The 16,315-nt window shown below is 42.3% G+C and overlaps 1 protein-coding gene across 1 annotated transcript; it reads right to left on the bottom strand.

Moving 5' to 3' along the window:
• Positions 1 to 484: 484 nt before the first annotated feature.
• Positions 485 to 2,609, bottom strand: LOC148134752 (uncharacterized). Its single transcript, XM_087985379.1, has 2 exons — positions 2,512 to 2,609; positions 485 to 1,502 (listed from the first exon to the last, which is right to left on the bottom strand). Exons 1-2 carry the CDS (start codon positions 2,607 to 2,609, stop codon positions 851 to 853), a joined length of 750 nt encoding a protein of 249 aa, XP_087841505.1. The 3' UTR covers positions 485 to 850.
• Between the last annotated feature and the right edge of the window lie 13,706 nt (positions 2,610 to 16,315).

The raw sequence follows: 16,315 nt of genomic DNA on the forward strand, positions 1-16,315 counted from the left end.
ACCACTGGGTTTGAATGTTACTGTATAACCTTCGTATTAGAGTCACAGTCAGAGAATTATAGAGATATACAGCATTGAAACAGCCTAGCAGGTATCCTAAATAAATCTAGGCCCATTTCCAGCATTTGGCCAATATTCGTTAAAACCCTTCGTATCCATATACCCATTCAAATGTCTTTTAATGGATGGATGGGTGGGGACCAGATTAATTTCCGTAAGGAGTTCGACAGGGTTCCTCATGGTAGGCTGGCTCGCAAGGTTAGATCACATGGAGTACAATCTATTCAGCCTCTCCCTATCGATCAAACCCTGTAACCCTGGCAACATCCTTGGAAATGGTTTCTGATCCCTTTCAAGTATTGTTGTCAAGCATATCTGTCTGCAGTGATCAGCTGGGTTTCAATAAGGCGAAAATGAGGACTGCAGATGCTGGAGATTCTCATCAAGATTAGAGTGGTGCTGGAAAAGCACAGCAGGTCTGGCAGCATCCAAGGAGCAGGAAAATGGACGTTTCGAGCAGGAGCCCTTCATCAGGAATAAGACTGCTTAGAATTAGACTGACACTGAAAACCTGGGACCAGAATTGGGTTGCATTTGAAGATGTGTTGATGGACAGGAAAAATACGTTGTGAGTGCAATTGATTTTGACTGTGAGGGTTTCTTGAATTTATTGAGTGGATAATTGACTTTTTATCTCTGATTACATCTGGTATGATTCATTGAATGACAAGCAGAAAGGATATCAGTGTAAGTTAGTAAATTCAGATTATTATACTAATTTGAAATGTGATAGATGTATTTGGACAGGCACGGCACCCCTTTACAGAAATTCCCAATTCCCTTATTATGTTTAATCAATTCTTGGAGCCTGTTCAATGCAGTATTCTGGTGCGGAGCATTCTCTACATATGAATAGGCTTTTTCCATCACACTTTCTAACATGAAACCCGGTATTCTCCACTGCAGCCAGCTTTTCCCGGATTTCCTGGTGTTGGCTCTGATCTGCATCATGTGCAAATATTTTACTGAAGACAAAATACTTGTGAATGTCTGGTTCAGTGCATATGTCCCGAAATGGGGAAATTTGCAAGACAGGGATGATTTCACAATTCCCCCTGTTACTGAAACAGTGATCTAGACATGGGCTGTAGGTAGTGTAGAGAATGATACAGCCCACTGGCTGGTTATTGTGCTGAGTTCTGTTATTCAGCAGAGTTTGGAAAAGCTGAGCCGCGGTGCGGTTCCCGTTGATCTGGGTGGGGTTCAGCAATTTACTTTCTGGGCAACGACTGCCGCTGTTCAGGAAGACACCGAGGTCATTTCCACCTGGGTAGTTCAGGACTACGTTCACATCATTGGTAATGAAAGGATGTATTGGTCTGCCGGGGTTCAAGTCTACATATCCGTTGGTATTTCTGCACTGGGAAGCAGGTAAAGCCAACAGGAAGGCGAAGTATTTTCTCCTATAATAGGTCACCTGGTGCCCAGCTTCTGTGCAGAAACTGAAAGAGGTAAAGTCAGGATATCAATCAAGGAACAGTCTTTGGGTAAAACATTCTGTTTGCAGTGTCAGTGCGCCCAGTTTGAGATGAGTTACTTGGAACAATGCTCATCATATTAAAGAAAACGTGAAACCCTGCAATTCACATTTCAAGTTCTTGCATGGGAAGGTCAATGTTGATTTACTTTGTATCCCTGTCCCAGTGTTATAGTAAATTCTGGGATCAGTGAGAGGTTTAAAGAGAGAATCAGGGTAATTGACAGAGAGCAGAACAATGTTACTTATTTTTGTACAAATCCTCCTGCAATGAATTAGAGAATGCCACAAGCCTTCTTGATAACTCGCTCTAACTTCACTTTAAATACTTTGACTGATGCACTACTTGATGCCGCATGATACACGGGATGGTTAGAAATAAATAGAGACGGGGAGAGAAACAGAGAGAGAGAGAGAGAGAATGAGGGCTACAGGTGCAATCAGTGGGAGCTGGAGGTCGGGAGAATCCTGGAAGAATTGTTAACCGGAAAAATGTTTGGGGCATACAGAGACAAACAGAACAAAAGACTTGCAGACTGACAGGAAATGGAAATAATAGCAAAGGACGCAGAGGGAGACAAAGGGAAACTGAGCGGTGAGTGAGATGATTCAGTAAACAGTAAAATGTTGCCTGTGTGGGGGGTTTGGACTTTCTCTTCAAAGCTCACTCCGATGTATTTCACTCTCCTTTATTTCGGGGTCAGCGAGTGCTATCGATTTCACTGTTAGAGATATGACCCCGGGAAATCTGGTAATAGTTTCCCTGGAAGTCCCTTCCTCTGGGAGTAATAAGAGTCCTAGTTAATGGGTTCAGACTTATTTCCCACAGCGACAGAGCACTGCCTATACCTGCCGTGTCCTCACGATTTATTACCAGCCTGCTCCAGGCAACCAGGCTCTGACTTGACCTCAGATTGAGCACAGCCCCCAGCTTACAGAGATGGTCAGGTAAGATCTATTTCACTAACACTTACCGATTGACAATGCCAGTCAAGGCACGGTTATCCAGTACAGCCGCATCTGACATGGGGATTGTGAGCAGCACCAACAGGAACAGGCAGAGTGACCACATTTTGAGATTTGTCAGCACCCTTTAACCGTACTGTAGGGAAAACACAGAAAAAATCTGAAAAGTATGAAAAAAAAACTTGTTCAATTCGTACTACATTGGCGAGAGCGTGAAAGATATGCAGGGACACACGTGTCGGCAAACAGAAAATGTCTGTCTATCGTCATCAGTGGTGCTTGCCCAGTAATTAAGCAGAAGTTCTGATTATCTCCCATGGGTATGATTTGCAGGTGAAGATTGGAAGGCAAAATGTCCTCTCCCAGAATCAAACGCCCGGTGCTTACCTGCTCGGAGGAAACTGGAAGGGGTAAAGTCAGGCTGTGAGTTCAGGGGCGGACTTTGGGTGAAACATTCTCTGTGCAATGTCAGTGGGCCAAGTTTGAGACGAGTTACTCAGAACAATGCCCATTATATTGGACACATCGTAAAAGTCAACAATTCACATTTCAACAATTTGCATCGGAAGGTCAATGTTGATTTATTGTATTTCCCTGTCCCAGTGTTGTAGTAAACTCTGCGATTAGCGAGAGGTTTAAAGAGAGAATCAGGGTAATGTGACAGAGAGCAGAACATTGTTACTTATTTTTGTACAAATCCTCCTGCAATGAATCACAGAATGCCACTAGCCTTCTTCACTGTATCTTCATGTTAATGTCCTTTGACTGATGCCCTAATCGATGCCCCATGCCACACGTGACGGGTGGAAATAGATAGAGACGGGGAGAGAGACAGAGAGACAGAATGAGAGCTTCAGGAACAGTCAGCTGGAAGGGGACGTCAGAGTGTTATAGAGATATACATCACGGAAACTGAACATTCTGTCTCACGGGTGCATGCCGACCAGATATCCCACCCAAACAATTCCACCTGCCAGCAGCCAGCGCATATCCCTCCAAACCCTTCCTATTCGTATTCCCATCGAGACACATTTTAAATGTTGCAGTTGTATTAGCCTCCACCACTTCCTTTGGTAGCTCATTCCATACTGGTACCACCCCCAGTGTGAAAAAAAATGCCCCTTAGCTCTCTTTAATATCTTTCCCTCTCACCCTAACCGTATGACCTCGAGATCTGGACTCCCCCATCCCAGGAATATGAATTTGTCTACTTATCCTATCCATGACCCTCATAATTTTATGAACATCGAAAAGGTCACCCCTCAGCCTCAGAAACTCCAGAGAAAACAGCCCCAACCTGTTCAGCATCTCCCTATAGCTCAAATCCTCCAACCCTGGGAACAGCTCTGTAAATCTTTTTTGAATCCTTTCACGTTTCACAACATTTTTCCGATAGGAAGGAGACCAGAATTGCATGCAATATTCCAAACGTGGCCGAACCAATGTCCTCTACAGCCGCAACATGACCTTCCATCTCTGTACTCAATACTCTGACCAATAAAGAAAAGCATACCAAACACCTTCTTCCCTATCCTATCTACCTGCAATTCCATTTCCAAGGAGCAATGAACCTGCACTCCAAGTTCTCTTTGTTCAGCAATAGCGCTCGAACCGTACCATAAGATGTACAAGTACTGCTAAGATTTGCTTTCCCAAAATGTAGCACCACGCATTTATCTGATTTAAACTCCATCTGCCACTTCTCAGCCAATTGGCCCATCTGATGACGATCCTGTTGTAATCTGAGGTAACCTTCTTTGCTGTCCACTACACTTTCAATTTTGGTGTCATCTGCAAACTTACTATCGATCCCTCTTACACTCACTTCCAAATCATTTATATAAATTACAAAAAGTAGTGGACACTGCGCCGATCCTTGTGACACTCCACTGGTCACAGGACACAATCTGAAAAACAACTCTCCACCACCACCCTCTGTCTTCAAACTTTGAGTCAGTTATATGTCCTGTTGGCTAGTTCTCAGTGTATTTCATCAGATCTAATCTAGCTAACTAGTCTCCCATGGGGAACCTTGTCGAACGCCTTACTGAAGTCCATATACAGTTTGCAGAAGACACGAAAATTGGAGGTGTAGTGGAATGCGAAGAGCGTAACCTCATATTACAACAGGATCTTGACCAGATGGGCCAATGGGCTGAGAAGTGGCAGATGGAGTTTAATTCAGATAAATGCGAGGTGCTGAATTTTGCGAAAGCAAATCTTAGCAGGACTTACACACTTAATAGTAATATCCTCGGGAGTGTTGCTGAAAAAAGAGATCTTGGAATGCAGATTCATATCTGCTTGAAAGTGGGGGCGCCGGTAGATAGGATAGTGAAAAAGGCATTTGGTATGTTTTTTTATTGGTCAACGTATTGAGTACAGGAGTTGCGATGTCATGTTGCGGCTGTTCAGGTCATTGGTTGGGCCACTGTTGGAATATTGCGTGCAATTCTGGTCTTCTTCCTATCAGAAAGAAGTTGTGAAACTTGAAAGAATTCTGGAAAGATGTACAACGATGTTGCCAGAGTTGGAGGAATTGAGCTACATAAAGAGTCTGAACAGGCTGGGGCTGTTTTCCCTGGAGCGTTGGAGGCTGAGGGGTGATCTTACAGAGATGTACAAAATTATGACGGGCATGGATAGGGTAAAGAGGCAAAGTCTTTTTCCTGGGTTCGGTGAGTCCAGAACTAGAGGGCATAGGTTTTGGGTGAGAGGGGAAAGATACAAAAGTCTAGGGTACACTTGATCAGGTCCTGGGGATTTATTCACTTTTATATGTTTCAAGGCATCCAGCACTTCCTCCTCTGTAATATGGACATTTTTCAAGATGTCATCATCTATTTCCCTACAGTCTATCTTTTCCATATCCTTTTCCACAGTAAATACTGGTGCAAAGTACTCGTTTAGTAACTTCCTAATTTTCTGCAGATCCACACAAAGGCCACCTTGATTATCTTTGAGGGGCCCTATTCTCTCCTCAGTTATCCTTTTGTCTTTAATGTATTTGTAAAAATCCTTTGGATTCTCCTTAATTCTATTTGCAAAAGCTGTCTCATGTCCCCTTTTTGCCCTCCCGAGTTCCCTCTGAAGTATACTCCTACTGTCTTTATACTCTTCTAAGGATTGACTCTATCGGTTCTGTCTATAGCTGACATATGCTTCCTCCTTTTTCTTAACCAAACCCTCAAATTTCCTCAGTCATCCAGCATTCCCTACACCTACCAGCCTTTCCTTTCACCCTAACAGGAATATTCTGGAAGAATTATAAACCAGAAAAAGTTTGGGGCGTATGGACAAGGTGTAGAGCAACTAAAAAGCAAGGGAACAGAAGAAAGAGACAACGAGAAGAAACTGACTTGCAGACCAACAAGAAATAGGAATAATAGCGAAGGCGGCAGAAGGAGCCAAAGGGAAACTGAGAGGTGAGTGAGATGATTCAGTAAACAGTAAAATATTGCCTGTGTTTGGGATTTGGGCATTTTCTCCAAACCTCACTCCGATTTATTTCACTCTCTCCTTTATTTCGGGGTCAGCTGATGCAATCGATTTCACTCTCAGTGATGTGACCCCGGGAAATCTGGTGATAGTTTCCACACATTGTAATAAAGATCATGGGTATTTTATTGAGACTTATTTCCCACAGCTGCAGAGCACACCCTACACCTGCTGTGTTCTCTCCATTTATTACCAGGCTGTTCCAAGCAACCAGGCTCCGATTTGACCGCAGATTGAGCACAGCCCCCAGCTTACAAGCTGGTCAGCAAAGGTCTGTTTCACTGACACTCACCGGTGAATAATGCCAATCAAGGCACGGTTATCCAGTACAGCCGCATCTGACATGGGGATTGTGAGCAGCACCAACAGGAACAGGCAGAGCGGCTGCATTTTGAGATTTGTCAGCAACCTTTAACTGTACTATAGCGAAAACACAGAAAAAACTGAGAAGTATGAAAAAAAAGCAACTTGATCAATTCATACGACATTGGCAAAAGAGTGACAGACATCTAGGGACACACACGTCGGCAAACAGAAAATGTCTCTCTACCGTCCTGGGTGGTACTTGCCCATTAATTAAGCAGAAGTTCTGGTTATCTCCGAGGGGCACGATTTACAGGTGAAGATTGGAGTTTCTGCCAGTAGTTATAGGACCTAGCCAAACTTTCAGAATAGTTGCAGTTGGTCCACGGCTCTCTTGGGGGGCAGGTGGAGGAGATGTTTAGGAGAAAGTAAGGATTGCAGATGCTGGATATCAGAGCTGAAAAATGTGTTGCTGGAATAGCGCAGCAGAGGAGGAGTCCAACTTCAGACTCCAAGTACAACAGGACCTAGAAAATGTCCACAATGATGTGTGCTTTAATAGTACCAATAAAGGATTTATATGTCCCACAGGATATTGCACAGGTTCCCAGTATTACGCACTGATCACAAACTGACCCTGGTGTAGGTCCAGTTATTCACAACACAGTTCAACAATTTGAATGGATGTATCAAGCATAAAATATCCAGGTTTGCCAATCATACTTTAAGAGGTGATGTGAGCTTTTCTGAGTCTGGGTTAAATTAGCAGAACGATATACAACCAGCTTGGGGACTCGGGACTTTGATTTGAACAGAACAGTCAGATCCACTCTGAGATTTGGACAAGTTTGAATAGATTTGTTTAGGGAAAAAAAAGAAGTCCAGAAGACTTGGTTTCAATACTTGCAGGTTAGTGTCATCCTTTTCTTAAAAAAAAACGTAGATTAGACAATTTGTTTAATTTCGTTTAAATGTGGTTGGTTAAATTAAAAGTGAGAGAGATGACTCTGAAATTTGCGAAAGAGGTTCTGAGGTTTGAAGATGACACCCAAATTTGCCAGAAAAATTTAGAAGGAAAGGAAAAAACAAGATTACTTTTAGAATAAGCAAACATACTATAATTGGGTTTAACCAAGGACAAATGTAAGGCTGAAATTGTAATGAAATCACTATGGTGCGACAGAGAAACAGACAAGAGCAACAGCGTTCGGAAAACTTAAATTGCAGTTGAGGAAAATGCAATTAGAATATAAACAAACGGAAAGAGAGAGTGAAGAGATGCAGGAAAACGAAAGACAGAGAAAGTTATTATCTGAGCAAAGAAAGAAGAGAGAAGAAAGGGGGAGAGAAAAAAAGAGAGAATTTTAAACTTGAAAAGTTTTGAGTTAGTCCGAAAAGTCAAGAAAGCAGGATGGATTTTAAAATAACAGGCAGCCTTATCTCCAAATGATAAAGTTTACTACATTTGGATGCAAAAGATTTTGAAGCGTCCTTTCTTGCATTTGAAAACTGGCGAGGCAGATGGACGGATCCAATGACTTGTGAGTAATGTAGGTTTAGACTAAACTGGTGGGCAGATGTGGGGCGATGTTTTCTGCGCTTTCAGATGCGGCAGTCAAAAGTTATGAGGGGATCAAACATGCTATCTGTTTTGCTTCTCGTACTCGTTCAAAGAGCTCTGCCAAATTTGCCATGTCGTCTTTCCAGGAGTCAGGACAAATCACTGATAATAAACGGAAAGAAAACTGAATTCGCTAAAGCAGAGGTAACGTGCTTGCGACATAACATCGGTCATGGAAATTTGCCGACAAGGAACACAAGGTCGAAGGCCATCAAGGAATTTCGACCACCAATCTCGAAGAAAGAGGTGTTTGAATCTTAGGTACGAAGTGAATTCTATCGAAAGTTTGCTCCAAACCTCAGTAATGTTGTGGCACTGTTAACTGATTTCCTGAGGAAGAACACAAAGTTTCGGTGCAGAGAAAAATGCCAGGAGGCATTCGACCATTTGTAAGCATCCTTAACCGCCGCTCCAGTTTTAGCTGCAGCAAACGTCTCGAAACCCTTCAAAGTTGCCATCGATGCTCGTGACATAGGATTTGGAGCTGTACTGCTGCAGGAAATGAGGAGAACATTGACCTGCCAGTTGGTTATTTTTTAAAGCGACTTAACATCCAGTCGGGGAAATAGTCCAGGATCAAAATACACCTATAGAGTTTCGTACTTGCCGAACAACGTTTGAATGTGTATGTCATCGACAATATGCCTGAGACGGTCGCACACACTGATAACAAATTTCTTACATTCTTGGAAAGCTTCAAAGACAAGAATATGAGATTATTTGTTGGAATTAAACGTTGCAGACGTCTCCTTTATGCTTCGGACATGTTGCAAGTCGGAAGAATGTAACTGCAGATGCGTTGCCGTGGATTTAACTGATAAAATATAGGTAAGATTGGCATCTATTCAATGTTAGTATACATCTTATATATGTGTGCACAGAGGAAGAAGCTATTATGAACTTATAAATGTCATATGTATGTCATAATAAAGTGATTGAGGAATCAGGGAAGGAAATGAAGCCATTTTTTCATTATATTATGTATATTTTTCCACAGGGGAAATGTGATGATAGTCACCTCAGTCAGTGCATGAACGGAACACACACTCTTAGTTCTAATCTGCATTACAAAATAGCCAAATAATTGAGCCAACCAAGTCCTCACCCAGCTTCTCATGGGAGATATTTTCAAAAAAGTGTTCTGATACGTCGTAACACCACTTTGGAGACATTGGAAATTGAAACAAGCTTCGTAGCTCATAGAGAGGGCCACTGTTAGTGAGATATAAGAGTTTTCTCTGTCCGAGGCTTAATAAGCTTCAGTTGTTTCAGAAATGACTAATCCTCCACTGTAAAGTCTCAAGTGAGGTGATCGCCAAAGATTGGCTAATGTTCACGAATTGACAATGTTCCCAATTACTGAGATATGCATTGTGTGCAGGCGTTGGCTGAAATGTGACTAGTAACGTTTGCATTACACAGGTACCAAACAATGATCAACTGTAAAAATACAGAATTAGACAATATCCTCGAGCAGGCAATGCCATGAACATCACCGAAATCCCAAATACTAATATCTCGGGAATTACCGTTAACCAGAACCGGACTGACTATATAATTGCATTACCCAATCTTTTGAAGAGCTTATACCTGAAACATCGGCTCTCCTGTGCCTCAGATGCTGCCTGCCCTACTATGCTTTTTCCAGTGCCACTCTTACCGACCTGTATAAATTCATTGGCTACAATAATATGTCCAGGGAAAGTAACCCGGCAGAAATAACTTACCTCATGATTTTTAAAAGCCTGTCCTCCATCGTTGAATGTGTATGCGATGACTCACTCCCATTTGATTCTCTGAGTGCAGCTTCACCTTCTCCACTGGCACTCGGTCGCAGCAATGGCCGCCGTGTACAGTGTTCTATAGAAATTTACCAAGGCTTGTGACAAAGTACCTTTGCAACCACGACCATCAAGGAGGGCATGGTCAGCAAATACATTGGTCCAAAACAATATTCAAGTTCTGTTCCAAGCCACCCACCACACTTACTTGGAAGTATATTGTTTTTTCTAAAAGTGTCACTATTTATAGTTCCATCCCTCGTGGTATTGTCAGTTGACGTACAGCTCATGAAATGCAGAAATTCAATGTGGGAGCTAACCAACACATTCTCAAGGATAACAGGGCCCGGGCAATAAATATTGGCACAATCACATTCCAGGAATAATTTAGAATGAAAACTATTGTCCAATCAGGCCTAATGCTCGACACGGAGTTTTGGGTTTTGTGAGCGCAGTTTGGTTGAGGCCAGTCAGTACCTTGTTTGCTGTGAACAGCGAGAGGGATATGCTGTTTTAAACGATCTGTCAGTCTTTCAGAGACATGGCTTACATACTTAGCATCACACAGACACTGACATTCATACACCATATTTCTGAACTTTGAGGTAGACAGAAGCAATTGAAAATGTACTCATATCTGACTGTGGAATGTTGAGATACAGAATATTGGGGGAATGAAAAAGATTATGTGTGAATGTTTGCACAAAGTAGTAGTTCAAGGGAAAATAATTACATGCTTCCGAAGTCCTTGCAATTAATACTATTTTGCACTTGGGTACATTAATGATACGCGTCATTTCAAAGCCCATACTTTGTTGTGTGCATCGTTTTCACCATATCGTTGTCAAAAAAGTGTACTGAATAAATTGGAGGATTTTGTGCTTATTGAACAATCAAAAAGTAGGTATGCAAGGATGTTGCACCTTCAGTAAAAGACATTGTTGTTAATATTTCGAACATTGTTGCCAACAATGACATAGATATTTTCTGCTCCAGTCATTTACACGGACGTTGGCCTGGTATCATGCTGGCCATCAATGTAGCTGCACAATTCTGTTTGGTTACTGACGTTGTGGTGCTGCCATACAGTGGATATGTTTTATAAGGGAGTCAGTGTCAGAAGCTATGTGCGACAGGAGTCCATCTCCTTTATAGCGCCTTCATTTAGCATCGGGTCCAAGAGGTAGAATTACAGAGTTTAGGTGGCACACTAGAGCAGATAAACTTGCAATACAAGCTGGATGTCAGGTGATTTGTAGAAGTATTTGAAGTGCTGGTCCATTGGCCAGTTTGCCCCACAAATTTCCCTGTTTTTTTAAGGGATGTCTTCAACTAGTCAATTATGATCGATTGTGTGAATAACTGTCCAGCTCCAGTTTTGAAGTTATCTGGACAGATGTTGCAGATGACCAGTGTTTTGGAGTTAGCGGTGAGGTCCAGTTGCACCGTGTCTGAATTCAGACTATCCTCAAACTCATTTTCAACAGCTTTGCTGCCTGCAAGATTGTGTGTTCACTGATCTGAACATGAACCAGCTGTTTACTATAGTCACTGAACTGTGTATTAATTAAATGTGCACGCTGGTACTTTAGTTATTGTTCACTTCAATTGTTTTCAACTGAAAAATAAAGGTTTTTGGTGTATTATAAAATATGTAAGAAATAAAGTGATATAAACACTTCACTGTATAAAATATATGAAACGTAAACGAGATCTGCCGTATAATTCCTACAGACCAATCAAGCAACAGTATGACATTGTCTGCAAAGCAGAAACCTGTGAACAGTGTTATGTACCAGGCAACATCAGTACATTCTCTCGAAGGTTCTGTCCCACTGACAGGCCAGCGCCAGGCCGAGAGGGAAGCTCCTCGGCATATAGACAAACTAGTGTTCAGCACGGAAGCTGGATCCTGTGTCTGCTACACTGCTCTGCGGCAGGTTAAGAGAGAATCAATAGGTGAGAAATATATATTTGACCACATCATCACCAATCCACCTGCTGCAATACACCTGTCCATTTACTATATCATTAAGAATGGCCACTACACAGATCTTGTGGGGAGGAGGGGCCAACTTCCGATGTTGAAGACCCTGCAAAATGATATGAAACAGCTTCTGTTTTCAATAGGAAAGACTTCAAACATATCAAACGACTAATGACGATGCGTCCATGAGGTGGAGTGGACCATCAGCAACAGCCCTCTGTACAAACCATACATTCTGCAATCTCACGGCCGGCATATCTCCTACTCTACAGTAGCCATGAAGCTAAGATTCATCTTGTGTCAATGAAGCGTACAGAAGAACATGCTGGGAGCAGTAGCAGCCAAACCTAGACATAAGGGGATAATTTGGAGAAGAACGTCTTGTCTTCAGCGACGAAACAAGCCAACCTCCATGCTAAACAGCATAACAGCAAGTGAACTATAGAGCTCAGTGGTCCCTCAATCAATGTTTTGAATCCTCCACATGTAGTTCTAAAAGATACTGGACAATGAAAGAGATCATTGGGGGAGGAGTTCATCTCCACCAATGAAATCGCCAGTTGTGGGGGAACGCAGCACAACAGGAAATAAATAAAGCTGTATCATTTATCACAATCTTCAGCCAGGACAGCTGAGCAGGCGTCCCATTTAAACCTACTTCAGTGCGCCCCAGCATCGCACACCCCAATCTTCTGAGAATTCGATTCACTCCATGCTATGTCAAGAAACAACTGTAGACACCAGAAACTGTGATTCCACCCTGGAGATTCCACATTTCTAGCCAATCTGTCCCATTCTAGCAAAAACACTGGTGTCGAACAACAAAGTGAAAAATTACCCAATTGTGTCCTGTAAACAAGTGCATGTCACTTACACTGCAGCCAGTCACTGAGCCAATTGGTGTATAGTCTACCAATGAAAGTGAAGGAAGTTGTCAGCAATAATGTCGTCAATCAGCAATAACCTGCTCAGTATTATTCAGTTGGTCTCCCGTCAGGCTCACTCAGCTCCTGACCCCATTGCAAGCTGAGTTCAAAAAAGTGGAATTCCAAAGGCACACTGAGAGTAATTATTACTAACATCAAGTTACCATTTTACATTGTGTGTCAACAGGAGACAGAGTGAAGTTTTGATTAATCGGAATGTGGGGAAAGTACTTGCCTGGTTGTAATTATCACCAGAAAAAAAAAAGATCGTTCTGATGGTCAGTAATTCGAAATCCAGGATCGCCCTTCCTCTGGAAAGAGAATGTCCGAGGCTCAACCGTCTTCAGCTGCTGCAATGACTCTCTCTCCATCATAAGGTCAGACTTGGGAAATACTCACTGACTATATCACTCTTGAAACAGTTCATGTTCAAATGCAACAAGACCTGGAAAATATCCAGGTTCATTCTGACAATTAGCAAGTAATGTTTATGAAACACAAATATTACCGAAATAAGACAATAAATAATCAAAACATCAGTCTTTAGTTTTCAGTTTCATTACCTTCACTGAGTCCCCAATATGGTAGTGTTGAACATGTTGGTGCCATCTTTGACCAGACGTCTCCCTGGACTCACCAGTTAAATAACATGAGCAAATCAGAGGCTAGGAATTTTACAGTAATTTACCTGCTGGTTCCCCATAGCCTGTGATGGATTGCATCCTAGGAATAACTCAGGACTAAACCAGCCCATTTAAGGGCTGTCACTTCCACAAATAGCCATTCCCTCCTCCAGTGATGCTCAGTAGTAGCACTATATACCATCTGAATGATTCAATGCACCACGGTTTATTAGACGGAAACATGTAAATCCACTCCCATCGAGAAGAACAAAGACAGCAGGCACTTGGGAAAACCAGCTATCTGCAAGATCGTTCCTACATATGTTCAGATGTAATGAGAATTGCGCGTGACTTTAAAATTCTCAACTCCTCAGATTACATCATCAGTTCAAATGCAGCGAGACTTGGGCAATAGCCAGACTTGGGCTGACAAGTGTCAAGTAGCAATTATGCCGCACAGATGTCAGACAATGACCATCATGAACCATCACACCCTCACTATTCAACATCCAAAGGCATTATCACTTCTGTATGCTTTGGCACTAACATTCTGAGGTTTATCCAAGAAGAAACAGCTACTTTGTTTGGAACATCATGTCAGAAGTTAGGAATCCTGTAGCTTTTAACTTTTCTCCTGCCTTGCGAAAGCCTGTCCATTATCTCCGAAGTTCAAGTTATGAATACGATGGAGTAATCTCCACTTGTGTGAATAACTGCAGCACCAACAGTACACAAGAAGCTTGACACGATTAAAGAAAAAGCAGTTCACTTGATTGGTCCTCATCCACAATCACTCCGTCCCTTCACCATCGACACCCAGCAGCGAGTGTGAGTAAAATGGCACTCCTGAGGCAGCAGCTTCCACGCTCATTACCACTGCCATCTGGAAGAAAAAGGGCAGCATTTCAGAAATAGTGATCAAAATTCATCACGTTACATATGTATTGTAAAGGACAGAGCTTGACTCGGATTGAGAGTTTTAGCAAGACCAGACACATTTTATAAAGCTGAGAAGAGATTTCATTAAAGTGAACAGGAAACAATAGCGAGACGATAAATTAGAATCAGGGCAGTATCAGTTATTCGGAGGGGAGATTCAAGTGGCTCCATGAAAGTGTGTTTCCAAATGCAAAAAGGGTTAGACTGCTAAGTCCAGGCTTCAGGCCAAATTGTAAAATGCTTGTTTTATTTTCACATTGCCATCAGTGACTGAGGGGCTACCGCATAGACATTTACAAAATTACCAGAGGCATAGATAGAAGGACATTTGGAAGCTTTATCGCAGAATAGAAATATCAATTACTTGGAGACATTAGTATTCGGTAAAATGGAGAAGTTTGACGGAGATATGACAGGCAACTCTTTTCTTTTTCTTTTCCAGACAGCATGTGAAAATACCTAGAATGCACAGATAGAGCAGGAGGAGAGAAAGTAGCTACGTTTCGGAGGTATCTTGAAACAGCAAGATCATCATAGCTCAGCATAAACCCTTTGACCCTCGATTTTGCGCCAACCTGTGGAATTAACCTGATGCCCATCTAACCAATTCTAACCATTCTATTACTATTCATACATGTGTCCAATGAGCATTTAAATGACCCCTCAACGTCGGCGAGTCTATTACAGTCATAGAGTCATAGAGATGTAAAGCATGGAAACAGATCGTTCGGTCCAACCTGTCCATGCCGACCAGATATTCCAACCCAATCTAGTCACACCTGCTAGCACCTGTCCCATATCCCTCCAAACCGTTCCTATTCATATACACATACAAATGCCTCTTAAATGTTGCAATTGGACAAGCCTCCTCTACATCCGCTGGCAGCTCATTCCATACACGTACCACCCTCGACGTGAAAACATTGCCCCTTAGGTCTCTTTTATATCTTCCCCCCTCACTTTAAACATATGCCCTCTAGTTCTGGACTGCCCCACCCCAGGGCAAAGACTTTGTATATTTATCCTATCCATGTCCCTTATAATTTTGTAAACCTCTATAAAGTCACCCCACAGCCTCTGACGCTCCAGGGAAAACAGCCCCAGCCTGTTCAACCTCTCCTAAAAGCTCAAATTCTCCAAATTGGCAACATCCTTGTAGATCTTTTCTGAAACCTTTCAAGTTTCACAACATCTTTACCGTAGGAAGGAGACCAGAATTGCACACAATATTCCAACAGTGGCCTAACCAATGTCCTGTACAGCAGCAACATGGCCTCCCAACTCCTGTACTCAATACTCTGACCAATAAAAGAAAGCATACCAAACGCCTTCTTCACAATCCTATCTAACTGCGACTCCACTTTCAAGGAGCTATGAATCTGCACTCCAAGATCTCTGTGTTCTGCAACACTCCCCAGGACCTTACCATTAAGTTTATAAATACTGCTAAGATTTGCTTTCCCGAAATGTAGCATCTCGCATTTATCTGAATTAAACTCCACCTGCCACTTCTCAGCCCATTGGCCCATCTGGTCATGATCCTGTTGTAATTTGAGGTAACCCTCTTCGCTGTTCACTGCAACTCCAGTTTTGGTGTCATCTGCAAACTTGCTAACTGTACCACTTATGTTCTCATCCAAATCATTTATGTGAATGACAATAAGTAGATGATCCGGCACCAATCCTTGTACTACTATTGCAGGCAGGCAGTTCCACGCTCCTCTATCCTCTGGGTAAAAAACTAACCAGACATCTGTTTTAAATCTATCAAATTTCAACTTAAAGCTTAGTCCCCTCGTGTTATCGTTCTCCATCTGAGGCAAAAAGGCTCTAACTCTCAACCTTATCTCACCCTCTGATTATCGTAAAGGTTTTGATTGAGTCACAAGTCAACCTTCTTCTTTCCAACGAAGACAGCCTCAGTTCCCCCAGTCCTTCCTGCTAAGACCTTCATTGCATACAATGCAACATCCTAGTAGATCTACTCTGAACTCTTTCCAAAGCCTTCATATCCTTTTTGTAATGCGGTGACCAGAACTGCATGCAATACTTCAGGTCCCGCCTTAACAGTGTCTTGTCCAGCTGAAGCATGACCACTTGGTACCGAAAATCAATCCCCGTACCAGTAATCGCC

This window comes from Chiloscyllium plagiosum, unplaced genomic scaffold (assembly GCF_037043375.1).
Source record: "Chiloscyllium plagiosum isolate Xiang-an unplaced genomic scaffold, Cpla_swu_hap1 HiC_scaffold_52, whole genome shotgun sequence".
Lineage (NCBI taxonomy): Eukaryota > Metazoa > Chordata > Chondrichthyes > Orectolobiformes > Hemiscylliidae > Chiloscyllium > Chiloscyllium plagiosum.